Source organism: Pinus tabuliformis, chromosome 8 (genome assembly GCF_031772625.1).
Source record: "Pinus tabuliformis cultivar Carrire ecotype Pingquan chromosome 8, CPIR1, whole genome shotgun sequence".
Taxonomy (NCBI): Eukaryota; Viridiplantae; Streptophyta; class Pinopsida; order Pinales; family Pinaceae; genus Pinus; species Pinus tabuliformis.
Genome location: NC_142294.1, coordinates 1,912,523,218 through 1,912,549,686, shown reverse-complemented (window position 1 = coordinate 1,912,549,686; position 26,469 = coordinate 1,912,523,218). Strand labels below are relative to the sequence as shown.

The following is a 26,469-nucleotide window of genomic DNA, read 5'->3' as shown; positions in this document are numbered from 1 at the left end:
ATAATTCACCAAATACAAAAATTCTTAAAAAATTGTAAATAAAGTAGCAAATTAAATTGGATCTTATTTAAAAATAATATAACACTCCAACGTTTTTGAGCCCCCCTTCCCAAAAAAGTCTTACCATGAGTGACAAGGAAATGGACGAACGAGGTCCAATGGGAAAGAACACATACTCAATATGAAATCTTCAAATCAATGAATACCATCACGAGTTATATTTATTATTTTTATTATATTTTTACATAACCCCTTCAGATATATGAATATATATTACTGTAACGTATTAAGCGGAGAGAAATCCATGGGAACATTATGCGCATCTTCGTCGGGGCTGGATGGGTACACTGGTGTGGATCCATGAGAGGTTGTCCCCGTATCTTGGCATTGCGATGCAATAACGCATCCTCTAACTTATAAGGTAAAATGAGATAGGGTTTGTGGCGGCCATGGATCGGGTTTACACATTTTAATCAAATCATATGCGCTGGAAATTGGATCATTTGTTTTTAAGTTCTATTTTCTTTCATTTCTACCTGTGTTTTGCGATTCTCACATACTGCTCTGTTTTGCAATTCTCTAATCACATGTTTATCTGGGTTCAATCCCTTTTCATCTGTTAAGATTACTTCCTTATTGTATTTTCTTGGCTTGGTCTCAAGGTGCATATGGATTTACAACAGAAGCTCTATCAGTTATACTCCCAGATCAGCTCTTACAACTGCCTTATTGTTTTAAGGTCATTTATGTCAAAGGTGGACTGGAAAAAGCTGCGGCCCATGGTTTTTGATCGAATAAAACAAAAGCCCAAAGATTATGCAGTTAAGAGGATGATACCTGTGGCAGACGAAGTATTGAAGGCAAGAGCTACACTCATAGAAGGAGTATCCAAACTGCTCAAAGTTGTACCTGTTAAGTCTTGCAGGTGAGTCTATGGTCTGTTCATTGCTTTATGTGAAGAAACAAAATATATATTGCAGCTTTTATTTTTGCGCCTGAGAAACTGAGCACCTAATAAAGTGGGGAGTCATGTTTGATCCCTAGAGTCTGTCTCGCACAAAATCAAAACCAAAATTTGTAGAACCAAACTCCCTTTCACAGGGCCATATACTTACAAAAATAATTCAAAATCAATTCTTTATTATTTGGGGATTTTCCGTTTTCTATGTTGTTTTTTGCCTTATCTTGGATTTGATTCATTGCCCCTTGCCCTGAATTGAAGAAATGTTGGGCATACATTTTTGAGTCTTATACAGCATCTTGTGTGGGCCACCATCGTTTCACTGGGGTTATCGATTTTTGTCTGCTTGTTTATTTGTTACCATTCTAGCAACATCCCAAATCTCCAGCAGATCACAAGGCGTGTTCGTGATCGTTAAAGTTGGAATACAGATCTGGCCAATTTATACAATAAGATAGTAAGCACAGGCAAGAATATAACGGAAATGAACCTAGCGCGATGAAGTATCCATTCCTTTGGAGAGAGAGAGAGAGAACTAATGTATTGAATAAGGCATCCATCACATACAAGAAAACAATGGAAACGAACTGAGCACAATGAATTGTTCCATTCCTGTATAGAGAGAGAGTGGGGAGCTTTTGGAAATGAACTTTATGACATTGAGGTGTTCCATTCTGAGAGAGAGAGAACTGAAAGGAAACAACGGAAATGAACTTAGCACAACGAAGTATTCCATTCCTTGAGAGAGAGAAAGATCTCATGTATGCAACAAGGCATTCACAAGAAAACAATGGAAATGAACATTGCACTATGAAGTATTCCATTCCTTGCGAGAGAGAAGAGTGTACAAACAATCCACGGCTTCAATTATCAAGATAGATGACCTGTCAAATTGATTGCTAAGGGATAGATTCGCCACCCAACTATAATCATTTCTACGTGAATGTAGCTATGTATGCTGATGAATTGCTTGCCCTCTTTTTGTACGCTAAGATGGCTTGTGCACCAGGTTGGGTATAGGGGGCAAAGAAGGTACCAATTGAAGTAGGAGGGTGTGTAGTACGGGAAAATGATTGTAGTGGTGGAGAAGCACGTGGAAAAATATTTTGTGTAGTAGGGTTAGTTGTGCTTTAAAAAATAAAAGGTGAAGGTGCTTCTATCAAATGTTTTTAAAAGTGGTCCGAGTCAACTTGGACTTGGTCAAACTCAGTTGAGTTCAATGTTGCATTAATTGTTATCGGGATAATATCGGCGTGCGGAAAAAATTGGAAAAAATCGTAATTATCGGGAAATAATCGGAAATAATCGAGAAAAAATTGTTTGGTACAAAATATTCATTTTTTTTTCAATTTTTTTAATATCTAAACCATCTACAACATAAATTAAATACATTGACACATAAATATCATAAAAGAACTAATATATAAGATGTTTAATATCATTTCTAGTGCTAAAGTCACACATAACATTGAATCATGTCCTGACTCCTGAGTCCCAACTCAACCTCAAAATATCAACAAAAAATATAATAATCTATCTCATCATGTCATAATGTCATATACAATAAAATGAAGAAAATAACTAAAGTCAAATCCTATTGATTTCCTCAACCACTCTCGCGAGAAAATGCCACAGCTTTCCCTTTCCCTCTAGATGTAGATGTTGGTGCTGGTGGAGTTGGCAGTGGAGTCTGCTATGCTCTAGAAGCTGAAAAACTAGAAGTAGGAGCTATAGGAGGTAGACCACGTCTTCTACTGGTGGCAGGGGTAGCCTGGGCAGGTGGTGTCACCTGGAAACATTACAATCTCCCAATCTCGAAATCCTGAAAAACTGATAAGTCTGCTGGATTTTGAATGAAATCTAAAATTCTACTTTCTCCATATGAAATCCAATGAGGCCGAAACCACTCTCAAACATCCTGAGTTATTTCATGGTAATGTTAAAAATTTAAGTAAAAGGATGAAAATGAAGATTAAGGAGAATGTCAAACATTACCATGAATAACATATCAATACTAGGGCCTAGACTTGATTATTAAGCTGCCCCACTCAAAAATTATTTGTTTCTTTAAAAAAAAATTGCATTTCAAACATTTAGCATCCCTTATAAAACCTCGCTGCCCCGACTGCCCGCGATAATTTTCGATTTTATTGCGATTTTTTTGGGGAAAAAATCGCAATAATTTGAAAAACTTGCGATAATTTCTAAAAAATCGGGCAAAAAAAATACCGGTGATAATTTTGAATAAAACTCGCGATATTTTCATTCTGCTGAAAAACTCGCGATAAAACGATAAAATCACGATAATATCGCAATTTTCACAACACTGGTTGAGTTGACTAGCTGCTGTACCGACTCAGCCATGTGCTCAGTTTAGAGGGCGAGTTTTGTATCGCACTGACCATGCTAGGTTGAGTCGTACATATTAGCTTGAGTAGGTATTGGGTCCCATTGTGGCCAACTTAATGTGCAATATTCATATTTTTTAATAAGAAAATCCAAAACCTAGTGTCTAAACACTACCAAAATGCTATAAAGAGACACCCCTCTCTTTATTTGCCTCACACCTTTGTCATGGAGCATTTGTGAGCATTTGGAAATTTGGAGTAGCATAGAAGAGCAGTTATCCATCCCAGCCCCAATTATACCATTTGTTAACAATTAAATGTTAAATATGCCCCTTTGTTTTCCTCTCATTAACTTGTAGATCTCAAGTTGGTCTTTAAAGAAATGTACTTTCAGCCTTCTACTCTTTTGGAATTATGAAGTTTGGAGTACAAACTTCGCACATTAATACTTAAAGATAGGGTTTGCTTCTTACATTGTTACATATTTGAATTTGTAGATTGGAATTTTAGCATGGCCATTGCCCCAAGAGTCAAAGACCCTGCATGAGTCCATGCTGATCTTGTTGATAAGGAGATTTATTGCAAATATTGCAAGAAATGCATGGGATGGGGGGGTGGTTCATAGGTTTAAATAACACTTGGCTAGTATTTTTCAGACTCTAAATCCTAGAAGCCATTTAGAGCCTGGTTGACTATGTATTTGTTGCTGATATGTACTATACTTAGTGCCATTTTGGAAGTTTTTGATATATTCCCCTTGTTGCCAAAAAACTAACAGGACTTGGAGAGAGAAACCCTGCAAGGTGTAAACTAGACCAGGAATCAACAATGGGGTAGTGGCCCATTGTCACCACAGCGAAAACCCCCTGCTCTTAACATATTTTCACCGATGGGAGGAGTCTCGCTAGGAAAGAGATCACCGATAATAGATATTCTAGAGTTAATTTGTGAAATGATCTCACTAGGAAGTCTTCAAGAAAGATACAATTTATGCTCAAGGCTTCACAAAGAAGCATTTCCCTTTCTATAAAGAGGCCTAGAAACAAGGGTACAAGACTCAAGGTTTGAGCAATTTGACGAGTGTTGGAGCAACTCAAGGTCGAGGCTAGGAGAAAAGGTTTCTTAAAATGTATGTTAGCTATGCCAAGGTTCATGAAACCTTTAAGGAAGTCTTTATGTTGAGGGAAGAAAAACTAAGGTTTACCTCTTAGGGCAAACACCTACAACATGAGAATTTATGGATGAAATTGGAGTGGATACCAACCAAATTGATAGGTTTTGTGGCAAACCCTGCCCTCTTGATGTTTAGGGTCTCGAATTACCAAAACCCTTCCTCCTTTGAAATTCGTACCAAGCCCTAGCTTTCCACCCTAGCCTTGAAAGTACCGAAATTAAGAGAGAGAAGATTGATAAAATATAAGATTGATCACCAACCAATTTGACTAGTTCTTTGTTCCTTGGGAGAATGGAGTCTAGGATGATTTAGGTTAGCCAAACCTGTTTTCAAGGAGGCCGAAATTTGATGCCCTAGCAAACAAATTTCAAGCATTTACCCACTCAATGGAAAAATGGATTTTTATGGGAGAGCTTCAATGAGTTCATCATTAGGACTATTCATCACATGTTATACATGAGTAATGTGTGCAATATTCATCTAGATAGTAATTCAATTAATCTTCAACAAATTAGGGCACAATTTATCATGATCTAGAATGAATAATTCCATACATTAGACATGAAAAATAGATATTCAACAATAAAGTGCACTTACAAGAAAACATGCAAGAATTCCTTCCATTATGCCAAAGAATTGCTCCAAAAAATATCCAAGATTAGCTCCAAATGTCAAAATACATCCAATAGATCCAAAACAACTATAAGAGAATAAGTCCAATCCCTCTAGAGAGGTCGAATTCCTCAATGAGGTTGAGATTCCAAGAGTGATGATGATGAAAGATCACAAATGAATGATCTCTAATATATATGTGTGCTACTAATGTCTAATTATGCCTAGAAGCCCCTCAAACATTAAAATAATGGGCAAGAACTAATCAAGGTTGCGAGCCGACCTTGTAGCCAATGTGAAACATAGTAAATCTCCCCACAAAAGGGCCGAAATGCTGACATCATGCTGCCATATGCCCTTCCAGGGCTTGCATTGAGCTCCTTGGTGCCATTGCAAGTGTATAGGGCTCCTAAACTCAAGGTCAATGGGTGGGCCCCTAGATCTCTCTGAAAATCATCTTATAGCCCCCAAATGTGGGTTTGGGGCACAAAACTGGGTCTCATGGGTCTCCAGATGATGAATAAGCCTAATTCTGCTCCAACATTGAGGGCAATGAAGATGGTGCTATTTCTCCCATGTCTCAGACTCTCAAGGCATGAGACAAACCTCATCTGGGCCCTGGATCAATTGCCAAACCATGTTATCACTGCTAAGTCGGCTGGGGGGAATGTTGGTCCTGGTGCTTCATCACATGAATAATAAAGAAAATACAGGAACCCTGTGGGTGCTGAAGGTCCCCATGGCCGTGAATGATGCTCTACAATTGCCCGAAGTCCCATGGCTCTTAGTGCATCACCTGTGGGTCTCAGTATGTTCCTCTGGAGGACTTGCACCCCAGTTAAGTTGTCCAAACCTATAGATGGAACCACTTGCCAATTACACACAATATCCAATGTTGCAACTTTCAGCGTTAGGTATATTAATCATTATTGCATATAAGTGAACCAAACTCGAAAGAAATGGAAAAAATAACATTTCATATGAGGCTTCTCTTTCAAAATTGGGGCCTTAGTCACATAATGGTGTACCACCCTAGGTAGGAGTGGTTAGTAGATGACCCTATTAGGTGTTCTCCACCCCCAAATGGATGTGACATGTCCTTGGTCCACCTTTGAATCGATAGGTGCCATGTAAATAATGATGGAATAGAGGGGAAACGACTTCATGGCCAAGTGCCATGGTTAAAGGGACCGGCTATGATGAAGTACCTCATCCTGAGTGTATAGATGTGAGGAGGGAGCAATCATGGAAGAAAGCCAAGCATGAGCTCTACCTCTCTCGTATGGCCATCACCCAGTTCCTGGGTCAATGTTGCTATTCCCACCTCCCACCCTTGTGACTCTTCATGCCAATCTTGCCAAGTAGGATGTGATATTTGGTTGCCCTATATCATAATCACTCATAAGGGCAAGTGTTGTTACATTGATCTAATGATGTGTTGGTTGCTTTGGTTATATGACTATACTTATCTCATGTATAGTGTGCATGCTATGCATGCTGGTGTAGGTGCATTACTTATTTCTTTTGCGCAACTAACATCATCATCCAATGTTCTCATGCTAGAATAGATTGCATATAGATTAGCTTGCACTTAGTGTATATTTCCTTTTTCTATATGGATTATTACTTTTATGAAAGACATGGGCGATTACAGTATGACCAATGCAGATCCTCCCAAACAATTGTATTGCAATGTGCAGGTTACAGGTCTACGGTTCAGGGGATTGTTGGAGTTCTCATGAATTGTTAGGTCCTTATACTACTAGTGTAGCCCCTTATTGTTATTAGTGCAACCCCCTTATTCTATTGTTGTGCCCATGTAGTCCTCATATTGTTATTGTTGTGTCCCATAGAAGCCCACTATTGTTATTGTTGTGCCCTTACAATATTATTGTTATGTAGGCTCTGATTATATTGTGACCCCTTAGACTCCTATATATAGAAAGGAGGTCTTGTCATTTGTATCATCGAAGAATTGTTCATTGGTGTAATGTAAAGGAGGTTGCCCCCTCGAAGAGGCTTATTTTGGAGTCGTTGATCTATCTCTTCTATTTTGTAAGCTGGTTTCATAACATGAACTCCCTATTCGACTACATGGATCATGTGCTCTATGGTGAGCTCATTTCCCAGTTGGAGCCAGATGTTACCCACCAAAAGTGGGTGACTCCTAGGAGAAACTTTTCTCCTATTCATCTCTTCCTGCCGGTAGCCAAAAACCCCTAATAACCATGGAGTAGCCAATGTGATGTGCCATTCATATCTCCACCACCTGCATCACTCATATGTTTCCTCACCCATTTTCCAAGGTCACATGTTGGAAGGTGGGCAATTCGACCCAAAAGGTACTTTATTCATTTTGCAATGGAGTGCTTATGCTTGTTTTTATTAGGGCATTTGACATGGATTATGGGATAACTTGGAATAGGGAAGGGTTTTGACCATAGTCTTCTTCCCTCACCTTAAATGGGGGATTAATCTTCAACCCTAGTTCAGTGGGACCTCCCCTAATGGCCCATGGCTTTAGGAAGGGCACTACTTGAGAAACCTTGATTGAGATAGTGTAGTCCCATCTCTCCCTTTCCATACTTACCACTTTCCATTTCACATCATGAGCCCCATACTCCACCTCCATTCTTCAGGTTCAATTGATCATTGGTTCATTGGGATTTGGCACTCATACATCCTCGTACCTGGGTTGGGCTTGGGAATTTTCCTTGGGAGGTTGATGCTGCTAAAAGAAAAGGAAAAAACATATGATGGCCACAAGCAAAACAAAAGAGAAGAAAATTATAAAAATGCAAAAGATGGCCGAGACTTACAAATTAGGACATGGTCAAAAGCGAAGCATGAGCTCTACATCCATACTATGGCCATCACTTGGTTCTTGGGCCAATGTTGCCTTGCCACATTATGGAAAAGGAACCCTTGCATGTCCCAACCCCTAGTGGGCAACGAATTGCCCCACCACTAAGGGGGTAATAGTTAGTACACATCATACAAAGCATGCTCACATTCCTTGGAGCTTCGAGCAATAATACAAAGAAAAGTCAAGAAAAAGTAAAAACAATTAGAGGAATGGAAAAACAAAGGCCGAGGTAACTCATGCTTCCACAATTTCTCCCTCCTCCCATCTATACACCCATGATGTGGAGTCTCATTCATGCTAATCCATGACCATGACACTTGGCCATGAAGCCTCTCCCTTCCATTTCATCATTATTCATGACACCTATCCGTTGAAGGGTGGACCAGGGACATGTATTTCCCCTTAGGGGTTGGAAACACCTAATAGGGTGGTCTATTAGCCACTCCTGTCGAGGGAGGTAACATTCTTATGAGATTAAAGCCCCAAATTTGGAAGGAAAGCCTTGTAAGAAATGTCAATTTGCCCATAACTAACAAGCTTGGTGCACTTAGATGCAATAACGATTAAATGTACCTAATGGTGAAGATGTAGCAGTAGATATTGTGTCTAATTGGCAAGTGGTTTCATCATGGGTTGGACAACAAAACTAGGGCCCAAGTCCACTAGAAGAACATATTGGCACCCACAAGTGATGCATTGAGAGCCATGGGATTCTTGACAATTGTAGAGCATCACTAGCATCCATGGATACCTTCAACATCCACATTGTTCCGAGCCATGGGATTCTTGACAATTGTAGAGCATCACTAGCATCCATGGATATCTTCAACATCCACATTGTTCCAACACTTTGTAGAAATTCCATGAAAATTCTGATTTGCTTGAATGAACAAATTTGAACCTCACTCGTAACTTGTTGAAATTTGGTACCGGAGGACAGGTGGTTCCCTAAGGCTTTAATCTTTGGCCTAGGGAAAAGTGTCCAAAAGAATTTAATTTTTCTCCTAAAGTGACTTTATAATTTTTATAAAGTCAAATCTAATTTAAAAATGACTTTAAGTGATAAAGTTACTAAAGTCTAATTTTAAAGTGACTTTAATAAAGTCAATGTAAAATTAGAAAGGAAAAGTGACTTTGGAAATAAATGACTAAGTGGGTCTTTATTAAAGTGGGGTGAATTAACAAATAGAAAGTGAGATTTAAATGAGCATTTAATCTCAGCCCTAGATCTCAATCTATTTCAGCCATTGGATTTAGGGATTACCCAAAAGTCACTTAGGGTTAGATTAAGGGAGGAAAAGGAGGAAAAGGTCATTCATTCTTTCATGAGCAGATTGAGAGAGAGAGAGAGCAAGAGAGCAAGGGAGATTTTTGGATAGGGAGGAGAAGGAGGCAGCAGCTTGGCACACATTCCCAGGCAACATTTTAGCAAACTCATACAGCTGAATTAGCACACAGTGAAAGGCAGATATTGGGCACGTTTTTCTAGAAATCCGTACAGCAAGTGCATAGAAATCGAGGAGCAGAAATCCGTATAGCAAGTGGCTATACCTTGGCACGCAAATCAAGGCAAATCCGTATAGCTGTTTTGCTGGTTTTTTCTGCACGCAAATCGAGGAAATCCGTACAGCGTATTTAATGGCAGCTTGCACGCTTTTCTAGGAGGCCGTACAACATTTATTGCTGTTCTGTTTTGCTATTGCAAGTTTTTCCAGTTCGCTGTGAGGCACGAAAAACGAGATAAGTTGTAAAGTTTGCTTGTTGATTTTTTGTTGAATATTTCTCATTGTAAAAAGCATTTTCCAGAAATAAGAAAGAGCTCTCGAACTGGTTTTCCCCAAGAGTTGTAGGGGGTTTTTCCAGGGTCACCTTGACAAAAAATCACTGTGTTTAAATGAGTTAAATGGCTGTTTGTATGTGCTGATTTTTTTATTTCTGCATTTTTCAGCATTTTGTAAAATTTCCAGAATTTGTGTTTTCAGCAAAATTTATTTTTCAGCTGTTAAATGTATGGATATGGGAAAGGGCATTTAACTATTTTGGAGAAATAAGGTGAAACTGAAAACCGGGGTGGGAAATGAGAAATTTTTACATAACTCAAGACATAATTTTCTCTACTAATTTTGTAGTGGAATAAGAACAAAAATAACACAGTTACACAATATAAAAACACAATTTTTTTCTAGGGAAATCAATTGGGAAAACCCTCTGCTTGTTTGAGAATTTTATTGATAGAAAAATGAGCAACAATCTCTTACAATACAACTTGTTTCAATAGAAACCAATCTTGTTTTCTCTTCTTGTACTAAGCCGAAACACTCCTTGCAACATCCCTGATCTGTTTCCCTCAATCTATGTGCATAGGCAGCTCCTATTTAACTAGGAAATACTTCCTAATTGCTAGTGTACTTCCCAAGGGAAAAATAGCCTCTACTAATCTGTGCACAAGCTTCTCTTGCACACTATTCCTCTCATAAGCTCTCACACACACAAACTTGTGCTCTCTATTACTTTGTCTCACCAACTTGTGCTCACAAAACAATGACGATCTCTTTGCCTTCGTCTTCCTTATAAGCTTTTAGACCCATCTAAATTTGGCAAGTTCATTTTTGGAACTCCGACTTGTGATTGACTAGTTAACTGAGTCTAACTGATTCTAGCAACTCGTCTTGGCCACAAATAGCATTTGAGACTAGTCACTCGTCCTTTTCCAAAGCTAAATCGCACTAGGAGACAAACAACTGAGCCTCCAACTGTTCGTATGAGTTAAATTGCTCCATGACTGTCCTGATTTTTAGGAACTTGCCCTAACTTTTAGGAACTCATGCATGCTAACTAAAAACTGCTTTTGGTCTCTTTGCTTAAGGCACAAGTCAAAGAAGGACCTTTTTCGCTACTATTTTCAACACTGCATCTTAGCGAGAAAGGAGCTTCTGGAAGAACCTCGTCCACCTGTATCTGTTTTCAACACTACCACATTCTCTGCTGCTGCAACTGCTCCCTCTGAACTAGAAGACTTCCCTGCTTTCCCCAGAGAACCTGATTTGAAAACTTGTTCTTTCCCACCATGTTCTGTGAGTGCATCACTTCAGTCATAAGTGCCATGTACCCTGTGTACCTCTGTGGCTGCGTCCTTTGGCTAGAAATGATATTGGAAGATTCAACTCTCTTATGATCTCCCTTAACCAAATCCTCTACACAATTGGCTCAAACTCTCCCTAAACTAGGATTCTTTGTCTGAGTGGCTGCCTCCACTCGCCATGGGCTATGGTCATCATCATCATGTTGGTTAGGCCAACTGCCAACTAGCTTAGACTCAAACTGAGATACTAGCTGAGGTTCCATCTTGAGAGATTATCCTGCTCTTGCTCAACCATTACTTCTCTACTCTAAGCTCTCCCTGCTTTGTTGCTCAAGGTTGCACCTATCTCAAACAAATCTGCCCACTAGCTGCTCTCACGCTCCTTTAAGATCGTCAGCTCTGAGGGTCCAACAAACTGCCCACTAACACTGATATGGATGCTCCATAATCATCGCTCTTAGGGACTTCTGGAACTGCCCTCTTATCAACCATATGGCTCCTTTCATCAACTGAATTGTGAAAATTTTCTTGAAATGCAGCAACCGGAAATTATTCTTCTAGTTGGTTAATTATTAAGCAGTTTATTTGCTACGACAAACAACAAATAATTCACACTGCAATTTCTCCACCATAAAAAAATACTGTGGAAAAAATAGGAACTAAGAAATGCCAGCACACGCATAAAAATGACACAATTATTTTTGGACAAATGTCCGCGGAAAAACCCAATGTAGGAAAACCGGTGCAGCTGTTGAGGGTTTTATTACTATGCACCAACAAAAATTTTGAGTGCAATAAAATGACTTCAAACTGGCGTTTTTATGTAAGAGAGATACTGACAAAAATCAACTAAGGGAATTTAGCCTCCTCCACAGTCAATCCTGCAACAAGCTGCCTCAGAAACAAGCCGTCCAAACCCTTGTGCAGGACCTTTTGCGTTGCCTCTGTACAAGCCTACATGCACTAGTTGAAATATGCCTATGAAGATGACGTCTTGCCTGTCTCTGCCTCTGGAAGTGATCCTCCCGACCTTTTGGAAATATTCGCGGCCACTGGAAGCTGAATCGACCTCACTTATGGCTGAATCGAACTGCTCAATTGAGGCTTTGTGCAACATCCTGGAGAAAAATTTCAACCTCCTCTTCTACCTCTTTCGGAATTGGAAACTCCTCTAGAAAACCTCTATGTTGCCCCTCTGCCTCTTGCTACAAGATCACTAGCTCGATCTCTTTGCTGAATCACCTGCAACTAGGAAATCAAACTGCCTTGATCACTGAGTATCTGCAACTAGTGTGTTTTTCATCTACCCATCGACCTTTTCTTATAATCTCCAGTTGGGATTCCAATGATCAAGATTAAAACTTAATCAATGGCTGAGATCATCTCCAAGTCAATCTGTGTGAGTTTCTAGAGAATTGTCACCTTTCTCATTTAATTACTATTAATTAATCGATTTCCCTAAGTTGGTCTTATGCATTTTTTAATTATCGATCAATTAATTTAATTGAGTTGTTTCTAGGCTTTCCGTTTAGCCTTCCAAGGCTTCCTTAGACCTTCACTTGGCTTTCTCTTCCTTCTGGAGCTTGAGGATGGCTTCTTGTGACCTTCGCTTGACCTTCTTTCCTTCCCTTCTTCAAGATCGAACTTGTAGAAGAAAACCCTAGATCTGCTGCAAAAACCCTAGCCTTCCTTCGCACGTGTGAGAGAGAAATAGCCCAAAACAAGTCTCCTTTGTCCTCTTCCTTCTTCTTGTTCCTCCTTTGCTTGGATGAGTGAGTGATGAATGTGCTTCAAGGAGGTCGAGTTTTCTCCTTTATATAGGCTTCTCAAGGTGGACGTGGCTCCTCAAATTAGGCTGACTTGGCCTTGAAGTGTATTTTGACACTTTTAAGGACAAAAATATTTTTCTTTACAAGTTACAATGTGCTTGATGGGGTCTTCAACTTATGACTGACTTTTTTTGACTTCTTGACCTAGGACCAACCCTAGAAGCACTCAATGGGTGCTTGACCTATAAAATAAAAGACCTTGAGCATGAAAGCCATGCTCCAAAAATAATAATAATTTTATTTCATTTTACAATTTACAAGAATCAAAGGTACATTTCATATTTATGAAGACCGAACCTAGTTACACATTTTTCAACAACTCCGACTTGTGATTGACTAGTTAACCGAGTTTAACTGACTCTAGCAACTCATCCTAGCCACAAATAGCCTTTGAGACTGGTCACTCGTCCTTTTCTAAGGCTAACTCGCACTAGGAGACAAACAATTGAGCCTCCAACTGTTCGTATGAGATAAACTTCTCCATGACTGTCTTGATTTTTAGGAACTCGCCATGCTAAGGAAAAATTTTTATGGTCTCTTTGATTAAGGCACAAGTCAAAGAAGGACCTTTCTCGCTACTATTTTCAACACACTTTGCCCTACATCGATGACTTTTATGGGATGATGCACCTGGATTGAGCAAGCCTCCCGACCAACTTAGCATTTCTAGAGGGATGGTAGTTTATCCAGGGCCCGGAGGAGGATATTCTCCTCGAGACAGGGAGGGATAGCATCACCTTTGAAAGCCCCCAACATTGGAGCAACGTCAAGATTATTCATCATCTGGAGACCCATGAGACCCATATTGTGCCCCAAACTAATAACTAGGGCCTGTAGGATGAGTTTGATTGACATCTAGGGGCGCCAATGCCTAGAAGGTGAATTTAGAGGGCCTCTACACTAATCGAGGCCCTCAACGCTTGCCCTTAGCAAGCCCACATTATCATGTCGTCATCATTTCGGCTTGATCATGTGGAGATTAATTTCATCACAAAGGCTACTAATTCAACTTGTGACCTAGTCCTATTTTGCATATTATTTTATAATTTTAGAGGGGCTTGTAGGCTAAATAGGCATTCGTATGCCTCATTTATATTTAGAACATATCATTTTTGAATCTCATCATCACACACTTGGAGATTTCAACCTCTCTCTCTTGAGAGGAATTTCAACCCTCTTTTCTTGTGGTAGAGATTGGATCTATAAATGCACTTTGATATTTGGAGCTCATTTTGGTTATCTTTGGAGCTATTCTTTGGACAAATGAATGGAATCTTTGCATGTTATCTTGTAAGTATACATAATTTTTGAATATCTATTCTCTTCATGCCTAATGTATGGAATAATGTTGATTCTAGGTTGTGCTAATTGTGCCCTAATTTCTTGAAGATATATTAAATGCTATTTAGATGATCTATTTCATGCATTACTCATTTGTAACACGTGAATGGATTTCCTATTGGTGAACTCTTGGTAGCTCTCCCATGGAAAATCCATTATCCATTGCATAGGCAATTATTGAAATTTTGGTTGCTAGGGCATCAAAATCATGCCTCCTTGAAAACTTATTGGCTGATTTATCACATTATAGACTCCACCTGCCTAAGAATAAGGCACTGACCCTCCTTTGTTGGTGGTCACTTGAACTTTTCTTCATAAATTTTCTCTTTTCTCTTTGCCCAAATTTGACCCCTTTAAGACTAAGGAGGGAAAACTTGAAGCCATCACACTCAAAACCTGAAGCATCACACTCAGTTACAAATGGCCATCTTGCATTAGTACTGCTCCTATGCCAAAACCTGAAGCATCACACTCAATTAAAAATGGTTTTGAAAAGTCTGGAGTTGCCAATACAGGGGCATTAGACATAACTTTCTTCAAGTCTTCAAAACACTTTTATGCCTCATCATTCCATCGAAATGAGTTCTTCTTTAGAAGGTTCGTTAGGGGTGCGGTTATATGTGCATAGTTGTTTATAAATCTTCGATAATACCCGATTAATCCTAAGAATCCTCTTAACTTGGAGATATTAATTGGTTTGGGCCATTCCCTTATAGCCTTGATCTTACTAGGATCTACTTTAAATCCTTTGGATATTATATGTCCGAGATACTCTACTTCTTCCTTCCCAAAAGTGCATTTGGACTTCTTGGCATAGAATTGATGCTCTTCTAATACATCAAGGACTTGCTCAAAATGTTGTAGGTGCTCCTTCCATGTTTTACTATAAATTAGAATGTCATCAAAGAACACTAACACAAACTTCCTTAGATATGGACGGAATAGCTCGTTCATAGTAGCTTGGAATGTTGCCAGTGCATTGGTTAAACCAAAAGGCATTACTTTAAACTCGTAATGACCTTCATGTGTTTGGAATGCAATTTTTGCTACGTCTTCCAACCTTATTCTGATTTGGTAATACCCTGACCTTAAGTCCAATTTTGAGAAGTATTTAGCGCCATGTAGTTCATCCAACATTTCATCGATAAAAGGAATTGGAAACTTGTTTTTAATTGTTATTTTGTTTAGTCCTCGATAATCGATTCATAATCTGAACGATCCATCTTTCTTTCGAACTAATACAATTGGAGCAACATACAGACTTTTACTTTTTGTGATGATGCCACACTTTAAAAGATCTTGGACTAATCTCTCAATTTCAGTTTTTTGATGATGTGGATATCGATATAGTTTGATGTTGATGGGATTTGATCCTGCTTTGACTTCTATTGTATGCTCGATTTCTCTTTTAGGAGGCATCTTCATTGGAAGGTCTTGGAAGACTTTTTCGTGCTTTTGAATTAGCTCTTGGACTTCTGGCGCTTCTTCGTTGACCAGGTTCAAAGTTAACATTTCTAATTGATGACATTGTAGTACATAAGCTGGTGCTCCCTTTTGAATCATTTTCATCATCTGGGATGATGATACAATTTGGTTCTCAGGTGGCTAGAACCCATATAGCTTGTATTTCTGCCCTTCCCATTTAAATTTAATAAATTGCTTTTGATGGTTGGCAGAGTAAGTACCTAGGGTTTGAAGCCATTGGATACCTAGGACCACATCCACTCCTCCTAATGGTACAGTGTAGAACGAAGATTCTAGATTATAGTCTTGAATCTATAATTTGACTTTATGGCATTTCCCTACTTTTTCAATTTTCTTACCATCAACTACCATAACCTTCATGTTGGGCATGGGAAATGTGAAAATGTTGAGTCTTTTCACCATAGTTGAGTCCAAAAAGTTGTGGGTGCTACCGGTATTGATCAGAACCATTACATTGCTCTTCTTGATATGTCCTTTTAACTTTAATCTCTGGGGCTGTGATATACTTGTCATGGCCGATAATGACATTTACGGAATATTCTTGTTATCTAGTTCTGGAGAATCTTTGATTTCTTCTATGTCTGATTCATCACTGTTTGAATCATTAGTTGCTTCACATTTATACAAGTTCTTGGTCTCTTTTCCTTTAGCACACCTATGTTTAGGGTCCCATTTTTCGCCACAACGTTTGCACTTGCCCTCTTTCATTCTTTGCATTTCCAAGTTAGTTTTTTCTCCTTCACGAAGATGTGGTGGAACATATTTTGTGTTATCTGTGTTCGTAGCTTGGGAAAATCTTCGTCTCGAATATACTCTTTCAACTTTTGGCCACTGCATCTTTTCGTGCTTCTTTTCAGCAGCTTTTGCCTTTTGTCTGGCTACCTCTATAGAAGTGATGTCACGAAGCACAAGCTCAGCCTGGAGATGTGGTTTAAGTCTTGTGGTGTATGATTGAATGAGCCGAGTTTCTGATAATCCAGGCACTCGTGTAGCTAAAGTTTCCCATTCTCGAGTGTATTAGTCCACAACTCCTTTTTGTTGCAGCCTGGTGAGTGTCGAGAAGAACTCTTTTTCCTTGACACCTTGGAACCTTTTTAAAGAATGCATTTTAAAATTTCCTCCAACTGATAGCAAGTGTTGTTTTTTTCCACCACATATACCAATTATACGCTTCACCTTCCATTTGCATGGATGCATGCCTAATCTTTTCATCATCATTGTCGATATCGTAAATCTCAAAATATTCTTCTGCTTGAACCATGCAACATTGCACTTCTCTTTACCGTCAAATTTGGAGAGTTCAAGTTTTGCTCTTCATTGATATGTCGCAACTGTTGGAGTAAAGAGAGGGTATTGATTCACACATTGCATATTTGAGAATTGATTCTAGAGCTGTATATTTTGAAAATTCATGTTACTATTTTGTTGAACGGGTATGGATGATGCTTTTGGAGACTTGGGTTTCCCATGTGATTCTGACGAGTTTGACGAATCCGACAAATTGAGATGTTGAGTAGCTTCATTATTCTGGGGTATTTGATCGGGTGTAATCTTCAACTTGTCACAAATACAGGTTAACATCACCATTGCTTGACTATGATTTAGATTCACCGTATTTGAAAGGATTGCATGATCCCTTTTAAATTCATTATGGTTCTGCTTGAGTTGAATTTCTATTCTCTTTGTTGTATCCTGGAGCTCCTTGATTTCATTGGAATGTCCAGTAACCTTATTCTCAAGATCAATCATTTTTTACTAAAATCGGGCATTGACATTGACAACACCATTGATCGGGTATGTGGTGGTGTATATTTATCTAGATTAACTTTTTTTCTCAAATTAACCCTAATTTTTTTTAATTATATATATATATATATATATATATATATATATATATATTTCAAATGATTAAATTAATTAATTAATTTAATTATATAATGGAATTTTTATAATATATAGTGTAACTATATATGCAATATATAGTTATATTAAACAAGGGATGAATCGTTGGTTGAATCGAATTGTGAGAGGATCGGTGGGAGACATGGGTGAGACAATGGGTGGGAGACAATGATGACGGCGATTCGATTTGGATGCCGACGACGAAGTCTACGGGCCGAGGAAAATATAGGGTGTGGAAGGTTATGGTTTGAGGGCGAGAATGACACAATGTTGGACAACTGTGGGTGGAGTATGGTGAAGAGTGGTGACAGAACAGACACAATTGGGAGCAAAAGAGTGGATGTAGTGAACGAATGAGCGGAGAGTGAACAACGGAGTGGATGCAGTGAATGGAGATCGAGGATCACTAAGCTCTGATACCACTTGGAACATTCAGACTCTTCAATTAATAGAAAACATTAACAGATATATACTGATTATTGATTGATGGGTTTTTACAAGAAGGGCCCTGGCTTAAATAAGCCCTTGGGCAACTTTTCGAGAAGGGGAATGATCGTTGATGCCGCCCCAATTACACAATTAATTAATTACATAACACTCTACCTGCAACTTGTAGAGATTCTTCACCCTCACACCTATCTACTTATTACATCCAGAAGCTAAGTTCTGGAGGCACGCCTTGTTGAGAAATCCTCCAGGGCAACATAGTTAGGGTTTTTATTATGTTGATTTCTCTTACTTTGACATTTTTTTGAGAAGTTTCTTATTTGTTCTTATTTTTAATTATTTAGTTCTTATCATCAAGACAAATGCCAAACAATGTAGATCCCAAACACAAAAGAGAACTCAAGATGTAGGCACTCAGCCAGGGAAAAACCTCTATGGAGGGGAAAACCCAATCAAACTCTTCCACTAGAAAATTCAAATCAAATTGAGACAATCTTGACCTTTGACTAGGACAAAAACCTTATCTCCATCGATCAAGCCAACTCTCAAGAATTTTCCTTCAAGATAATGTAGAATCAAATAGGCCTTTGGTCCATCAAACCATCCATGAAACTAATCAATTAGAGCTTCAGTCCTTCTGCAACTCGGCTTGTAATCATAATGTTGTGCCTTTGTCCTGCAGAGCTTCAATTCCTTCACACGTGTGACAGAAAAGACAAACATTAGGCCCTTTCCTTCTTCGTCGAGTTTCCCTTCACTTTCTTGTTATGAGATAGACTCTTTTATGATATTCAAACTTCATCCTTTCTACTAGAGTTGCAGATCCGAGTGATGCCAAATAGGTTGAGTTCATTTGCTATATATAATGGTTGGAGTGTGTACTTTGAGGCCGACACGATGAGATTGAGGCCGACTTAATGGTGGAGTGTTTACCCAATAAGAGTCTATAAGATGACAAGGACTCAACCATAGAAGCCTACAATGGAGGCTTTGACCTAGAAATGAATGAAGCATGAAACCCATGCTATATATATATATATGTTATTTATCTATTTGACAAATACATTGCATCATGACTCAAATACAATTACGAAGACCGACATTAGTTACATTCTACAACACTCCCTCTTAACTAGGGAGGTATTCATAATTATACATATATATAGGTACAAGGATGTTTCTATGAAGAGTCATAGCATACGCAATGCTAAAGATTAGATACTTGACCAAGGTATCTAACTGGTTGGGACTAAGGTGTTATCCAAGCTTCTGCCACTATAGGTACCATCAGGATTCAACTCTAACACCAACCCACAGGGATCTAGGTATCGTATCCAAGGTTAGAGCTCCACAAGACCAACGATACCCTCCCTACTTTAGGATCTAGACATCATCACAGGCCAACCAGATGTCCTCCCAAGCATCATACATGCACGCAACCTAAGATGCTTCATCTCTCCTATTAACTAAATCAGATATATCCACTAGTCCAAGCATGCTTCTAAATATTCAAACTTCTTATGGAGAGATCCTGCACAATCACAACCCCAATTAGTAACAAACTTTCAATGTATATATGCGCGTGTGCACAAACCTCTGTGATCTTCAATCATTTTGATGCTGCTCAGGTCATCACAATATCCAAACTTATCTCTATGGAAGCTTCTTTCTTCAATTTCTTCAGCAACACCAACCTCAGCCTCAACACTTTTTCAATCATATCCAAGTTTTGTTTGCAACTTTATCAATTAAGAACAATCAACTCTAGTGCTTTAGCTATCGATATTTTCATATTTCCAAGATCATGTCCTCCTTCTCAAATATGTAGGATATACACTTTCCTTCATCCAAGCTCCCTCTCAACTTAGGGAGATCAAAATATTTATTCTTTCAGCTATACAGGGTCTTACTTTTTGCATCATCATATTATCAAAGAACTTTGTTCCTTCATATGGCAACAAGGTCATCTTTCAATTATTAAAGTAAACTTTAATGTCATTGAGGTTCTTGCAGCTCCCTCTTTCTATCATGCTCATCATCATCATAAAGTCATCATCAAGTATGAGGTAGGCAAACATCTTCAACATCTTGAAGACTATGTACCTGCAACTCTTATCAACAAATATAACCAAGCACAAATATATAAGGGCATAAAGTCAACTATATCAAAATATGTCATCACAATGGGAGCATCTAATACTTTGAACAAGAAAACAAACTTTAGATATGCAAAACCTAAACCTGGTTAGGTTTATAATAAACAGGTGTTACATCCCCTAGTCTTCTTGCAACAACTTTAGCTAGGGTTTTGTCACAAACCCTAGATTTCATCATCAAAACTAAATCGTAGATATCAACAATCAAGTTAGCATAGCGAAAGCATTTTACATCTAGGGTTTCATTATCATATCCTAGAATCTTATATTAATTTCTACTAGGGTTTTGTCGTGAATCCTAGACACAAACATCAAAACTTTAAAGTTAGATATACAACAGTTCAACCAAGCTAGGGTTTCAATCAAACATAAGCATATACACCTAGTATTTCATTCCTAGGATCTCACATTAACAATTGCAAGGGTTTTGACATAAACCCTAATTGAACAAACCCTAAAAAGCTAGGGTTTCATAAAATCAACATATCGTAAACATCATAGGATTTCATTATATGTTCTAGACTTTATCAACAAATCCTAAGTAGACTAGGGTTTCATCATTAAAGACAACATTCCCTAAGCTTCAAGAAGCTATCGTTTTATAGTGAACCCTATGGGTTAGGGTTTCACCAAAGTGAAGAAGAGATATAGAGTATGTCAAGGGTTGATCCAATCTAAAGATTAATCACCCTTACAAACAAGAATCTTTATGATTCAAAATCCTAGACATGAGAGAGTTAGTAATATAAAATAAATTTCAAAATGACCGTGCTTTTTAATATGAAGAAGACCAACTACAAATCTTTATACATACCTTGAGATTCTTCCTTTACAAACCTTTTAGGATTTTCTAATTGAAGGGTTCCCTCTCATGAGGTATGACATCAACAATTTTCATGTACCTGCAACATTTACTAGCAAAAGTATACAAGGAAAAGAATATAGTCTAGGGTTTCTATTAAATTTCAGAAAATGAATTCCTAGAGATTTTAAAGTACAAACCCTTATAGGCCCTAGGACATTATGTCAAAACCTAGACATTAATTAATTTTATTTTTGCAGGGAATTGTTATATTATATATACCTACAAACCCTAGATATCATGTCATAGTGTTTCTTAGAGGAACAAGAGAATTTTGGATAAGGGTTTTCATATGTTCTATCTGGGATTTACAATCTCTATCATAATGACAACTTGCCAACCTTGGAATTACATAAGTAACTAAACCCTAAAACTTTTCAAGCTAGATTCTTAACAAATGAACATTTTATACATACCTCAAGATTACATACTCTTTCATGACTGAAAGATTGATGGCTTATTGCTCTCTTTGCAAACTGAAGACATATTGTTAAATGATTGGGACATAAGAAACAAAACAAACTATACTTGATTTTGATGAGATTCTCAAATCTTCTTCCCCAAGTTGGTGCAAAGCAAGACAAACAAGTTTTTCATTGCTGTAGACTGCTTCCTTTCTTGAGACATGGATGCTAAGATAGCTTATCAAGGTCTTGTTTTCTTCAACGATAGATTATGCATTGATATAGTAGACTGCTTATGCAGGCCTAAATTGCCTTGTACAACATATATTGGCTTCTTTATTACTTATAGGTCTCGACCTCCATATTTATGCATGCACATGTCTCCTTTTTGTAGTTCTTGTGATGGCTGTAGCTTCTAATCAAGCCTTCTAGTGAGCTTAAGAATGCCTTTATGAAAAGTCAGTCCTTAGTATTTTCAAGTGAACTTTTTGCTAGTTCTCTATAATTTGGTCACCTCTGCAACTACAGAACCTTTGTAACTTGTGGTAAATTCAAATCCTTAATTCTATACTCTGAGATTCGATCTTCTTTATAATATTCTCGGTTTAGTCTAGGCTAGTTGCCTAGGATTTTGTCTCTCTGAAATGCTATTCCGTTCCTCTTTTATTATGGCTTCCAAGTACTGTCCTGCGGCCCTACTTACTCAGGTCTGTGGCTTAACTGCAGAGGTAAAGTTTCATAAACATTCCTAGAAATGTGTTATATCAGTTTGGTCCTCCGTCTAGATGGCTCTGTCTTCAAAGATATATTTGAAACCCCTTTTCTTTTGATCCAAAAGTGATCTACTAGCTGCCTTGATTTACTAACCTTAGCTTTGATACCATGTTGAGAAATCCTCCAGGGCAGCATTTTATTATGTTAATTTCTCTTACTTTGACAATTTTTTGAGAAGTTTCTTATTTGTTCTTCTTCCTCATTATTAAGTTCTTATCATCAAGACAAATTTCAAACAATGTAGATCACAAACACAAAAGAGAACTCAAGAAATAGGCACTCAACCAGGTCAAAACCCCTATGAAGGGGAAAACCTAGTCAAACTTTTCCACTAGAAAATTCAAATCAAATTGAGACAATCTTGACCATTGACCAAGACAAAAACCTTACCTCCATCCATCAAGCCAGCCCTCGAGAATTTTCCTTCAAGATAATAGAAAATCAAATAGGCCTTTGGTCCATCAAAGTTCAAACCATCCATCAAACTAATCAATTAGAGCTTCGGTCCTTTTGCAATTCAGCCTGTAATCATAATCTTGTACCTTCGTCTTGCAGAGCTTCAATTCCTTCACACGTGTTACAGAAAAGATTTGGCTTCTTCTTTCTTCGCCAGGTTTCCCTTCACTTTCTTGTTATGAGATAGGCTCTTTTATGATATTCACACTTCATCCTTTCTACTTGAGTTGCAGATCCAAGTGATGCCAAATAGGTCGAGTTCATTTGCTATATATAGTGGTTGGAGTCTGTACTTTGAGGCTGACATGATGAGCTTGAGGCCGACTTGATGGTGGAGGGTTTACATGACCAATAATAAATCTTTCTTGACTTAAGAAGCCCAATAAAGGTCTATAAGATGACAAGGACTCAACCCTAGAAGCCTACAATGGAGGCATTGACCTAGAAATGAATGAAGCATGATACCCACGCTTATAATTTTTTTTTTTTTTTTTGTAAGTTCTCTTTGACAAATACATTACATAAAGACTCATACAATTATGAAGACCAACACTAGTTACATTCTCCAACACGCCTTACCTCTGCTGAAGATGATATCATATCCCTTGTCCTCAAGGAAAGCTACTGAAACAAGATTCTGCCTTAATCCTGGAGCATAGAGAACAACTCTAAGATGAAGAGGATTACCTGACTCCCTTGGAAAACCGACAGTACCGACTCTTCTAGCTGCATATTGGCCATCATCTCCTAGATCAATCTGAAACTGCATGCCCTTCTCCTTCAGGTGGCTGAAATACTCCTTGTTCCTGGTCATGTGGAATGATGCTCCTTGAACACATCTGACAGGTACTTTGCCTCCTCTTTTGCTGATCGCTGCAACTTTTGCTACTTCAGAATGCTTGCATCTCTAGCCATCAAATCTGCCACTATCAATATCTCTTGGCTGCTCCAAGAAGACTGAACATAAGCTACTCAAACTGCCCACTAGCTGCTCTCCTGCTCCTTCAAGATCGCTCTTAGGGACTTCCAAGCTGCCCACTAACAATGTCCTCTGCTTCTCCAAAGGATCACATTCTTAGGGTCTTTGTCAAATTGCCCTCTTATCAGCGAGATGCCTCCCTGCATTCACTGAACTAGGGCATCAAACTGCCTCCTACCAGCCGATTATCTCCTCAATGAACACTGTACATGAGGTCTTCTTTTACTGCCCACTTACAGCGACTTTGTTGCCTCAAAGATGACTGTCATAGAGCTCCATAGTCAGCCCTCTTAACTGTCACAAATCTGCTCTTTGTTGACAGTACTTAGGGCATCCACCCAACCTTCTCTCAATCTCCAATTCTGACTGATTTATGATTTTCTAGGCAGCCCACTTGATTCTGATTTGTCACGTTAAGTATTGTACTCAAGGCACACATAAGACAGCTCACTGAACAATACTTTAACACATCAAATCACAGTCCTTAGGGTTTATATCAGCAGCCCACTGACTGTCCTTTTGCCACTTCAAATTGACAGTCCTTGGGGCAAATTTATACGCTGTCCACAAACCTATTGGACAGACTTCACATTTCATTAACTTCCAGCACTCGCTTCCATGTGGCAACTCTCCACTTGTCCCCCTGTTCTAACCTTCCTCTCTGCCAAATGACTGCACTATTCTGCTCAACTTCCTGAGGCTAGATCTGCGGTCATACTCAGGTCTACATATTCCAGAATTCGATCTAAAGGGCTTCTCCTTCACTGCGCTGCAACCTGAGGTAAGTCTGGTCTCTAATCTGCAATCGCAGAGCCTTCTTATCAGCAGATCAGAGCCACGACCTCCTCCCACAACAACATAATCTCGACCCTTTAGATAGGCAGCAGACTAAGGCCGCTATCCCTTCCTCAACGCACAGGAACCCTAGAGAATTTATCACAGAGTTTGGGATAGAATACTGAGGCTGCACATAACTGAACAGGGACCTAACTAGGGCACATAAGATCACTGAGCCGTGACCTCCTTGAGCTATATCTATCTTCCTTGAAGGTTGAAACCAGAACAGATATTTGAGCCTTCGACCTGACCAAACTCAGCCTTCTTACAGACTTGAGAAGGCCCTCAAATGCTCCATGATTTTCCTCCTTGATGACTGCGGTTGCCTGAGATATCACGCTCTTCTTGAGGGAAGACACTCTTAAGAGAGAAGCTTCTCTATTAGTTGGTCAATCTGGTGCTGGTCTTTATTCTGTTCACAGCTCTGATAACATGTAGAAAATCCACGAAATTCTGATCCGCTAATATGAACAATCTGAAATATAATTTCTTTTCATATAAACTCAGAATTTCTCTACTAAACTTTCCAGCGGAATAGGAACAGAAATAAATCACTGTCACACAATTTCAAAACACTATTTTTTTCTAGGCAACCCAAGTGGGAAAACCCTCTGCTTGCTTGAGAATTGTATTGAAGAAATTTGAGCAATAGATCTCTTACAAATACAACTTGTTTCAATCTGAAAACAAACTTGTTTTCGTACCTTGAACCAGACTTGAAACCCTTGCAAGATTTCTGATCCTTGTCTCCTAAATTTATGCGCACGAGCTTCTCTTGGCACACCTTTCACTTAAAAGCTCAACACATAAAACTATGCAACCTTCTCACAAACCCATGAGCTCTATTATCTTGTCTCACCAACTCATGCTCACAAGACAATGAATCAAATTATTGTTAATTTTCCTCAGGAATTGTTCTATGCTGCAACTATTACTTCATCAATTTTCAATAGCATCCAAATTATAATTTCCACTTTTTCAATTAACCAATGACAGTAGAGCAATAGTAGATAGAACAATTATAAAATGTGCACAATCAAAGGTAACCAAGAGACAAGAGACACAATATTTGGTGAATAACCAGGTAAAACCCCCACAATGGGGAAAACCCTTTGCAATTCTTCTTTTAATAGATTGTCTTCAAATGTTCAGCAGAGAGAGTACATCAACCCAGAGTCAAAGTCAAGCTTTGACTATCCAATATCCAAAACCAAGATCCAATATCCAATCAAGTCAATATGCCATGCAATTTATACAAAATAGAGACAATAGAGAGAGAGTCAACAAAGTCAACTCTTGTGCAAATCTGTCCAAGTCAACAGCAGTCAACGGCAACAATGTGTGCCTTAACCAGTCAACAAAATAGTCCTCCAAGAGCTCGGTCAAAGATCAATGAATTCAGCCTTCTTTGCTGGTCAACTAGAAGTCAAAACAGTCCAAATCTGAGTGGTCAAATTTGGTCAAAACAGTGATGAAGCCTGCAGTCAAAGTCTGCAACATGTCTGGGGTCAAAGTGCCCAAAATTCCTCGGTTTTTGTGCCAAAAAGTGCAGGCTGCCCAATCAGAAAGATGCCCAAAAGATCGAACCAAAATTCACCCTAGAAAGTCAAAGTCAACGCTGGTCAAAGTTGCAGTCAACTTCAGATTTCGGTCACCTGTGATTTTCGTCCTCTTTCTCCTTCGCACATGTGAGAGAAGCCTGCAATTCTTGAGCTGTATGAACCAATCAAAGGAGGAGAGAGAAGAATGTGTTGTGTGATGTGATGCCAAATGAGGATTTGACTTGAATTTATGTGTTGGAAGCTGCTCATTTTGCTTTTACGCCGACGTGAACAAACGTGCTACTTTGGGTTTTCCATCAAAATTATATTTTTCCTTGTCCAAATTGAGTGCTTCAAAAGTCAATTTTGGTCTTCTCGGAAAGAGGAATTTAATGCAATGGTTGGAATTTGTC

At 38.6% G+C, this 26,469-nt stretch overlaps 1 protein-coding gene across 1 annotated transcript in view; it reads left to right on the top strand.

Moving 5' to 3' along the window:
* Nucleotides 1-268: 268 nt before the first annotated feature.
* The window catches only part of LOC149244106 (APO protein 4, mitochondrial-like), a 62,327-nt gene continuing 36,126 nt past the window's right edge, over nucleotides 269-26,469 (top strand). Inside the window, exons 1-2 of the mRNA XM_089374739.1 lie at nucleotides 269-421; nucleotides 663-925. Of these exons, the coding sequence (XP_089230865.1) occupies nucleotides 669-925 (257 nt within the window). The 5' untranslated portion in view covers nucleotides 269-421; nucleotides 663-668. The remainder of the gene's footprint in view (nucleotides 422-662; nucleotides 926-26,469) is intronic.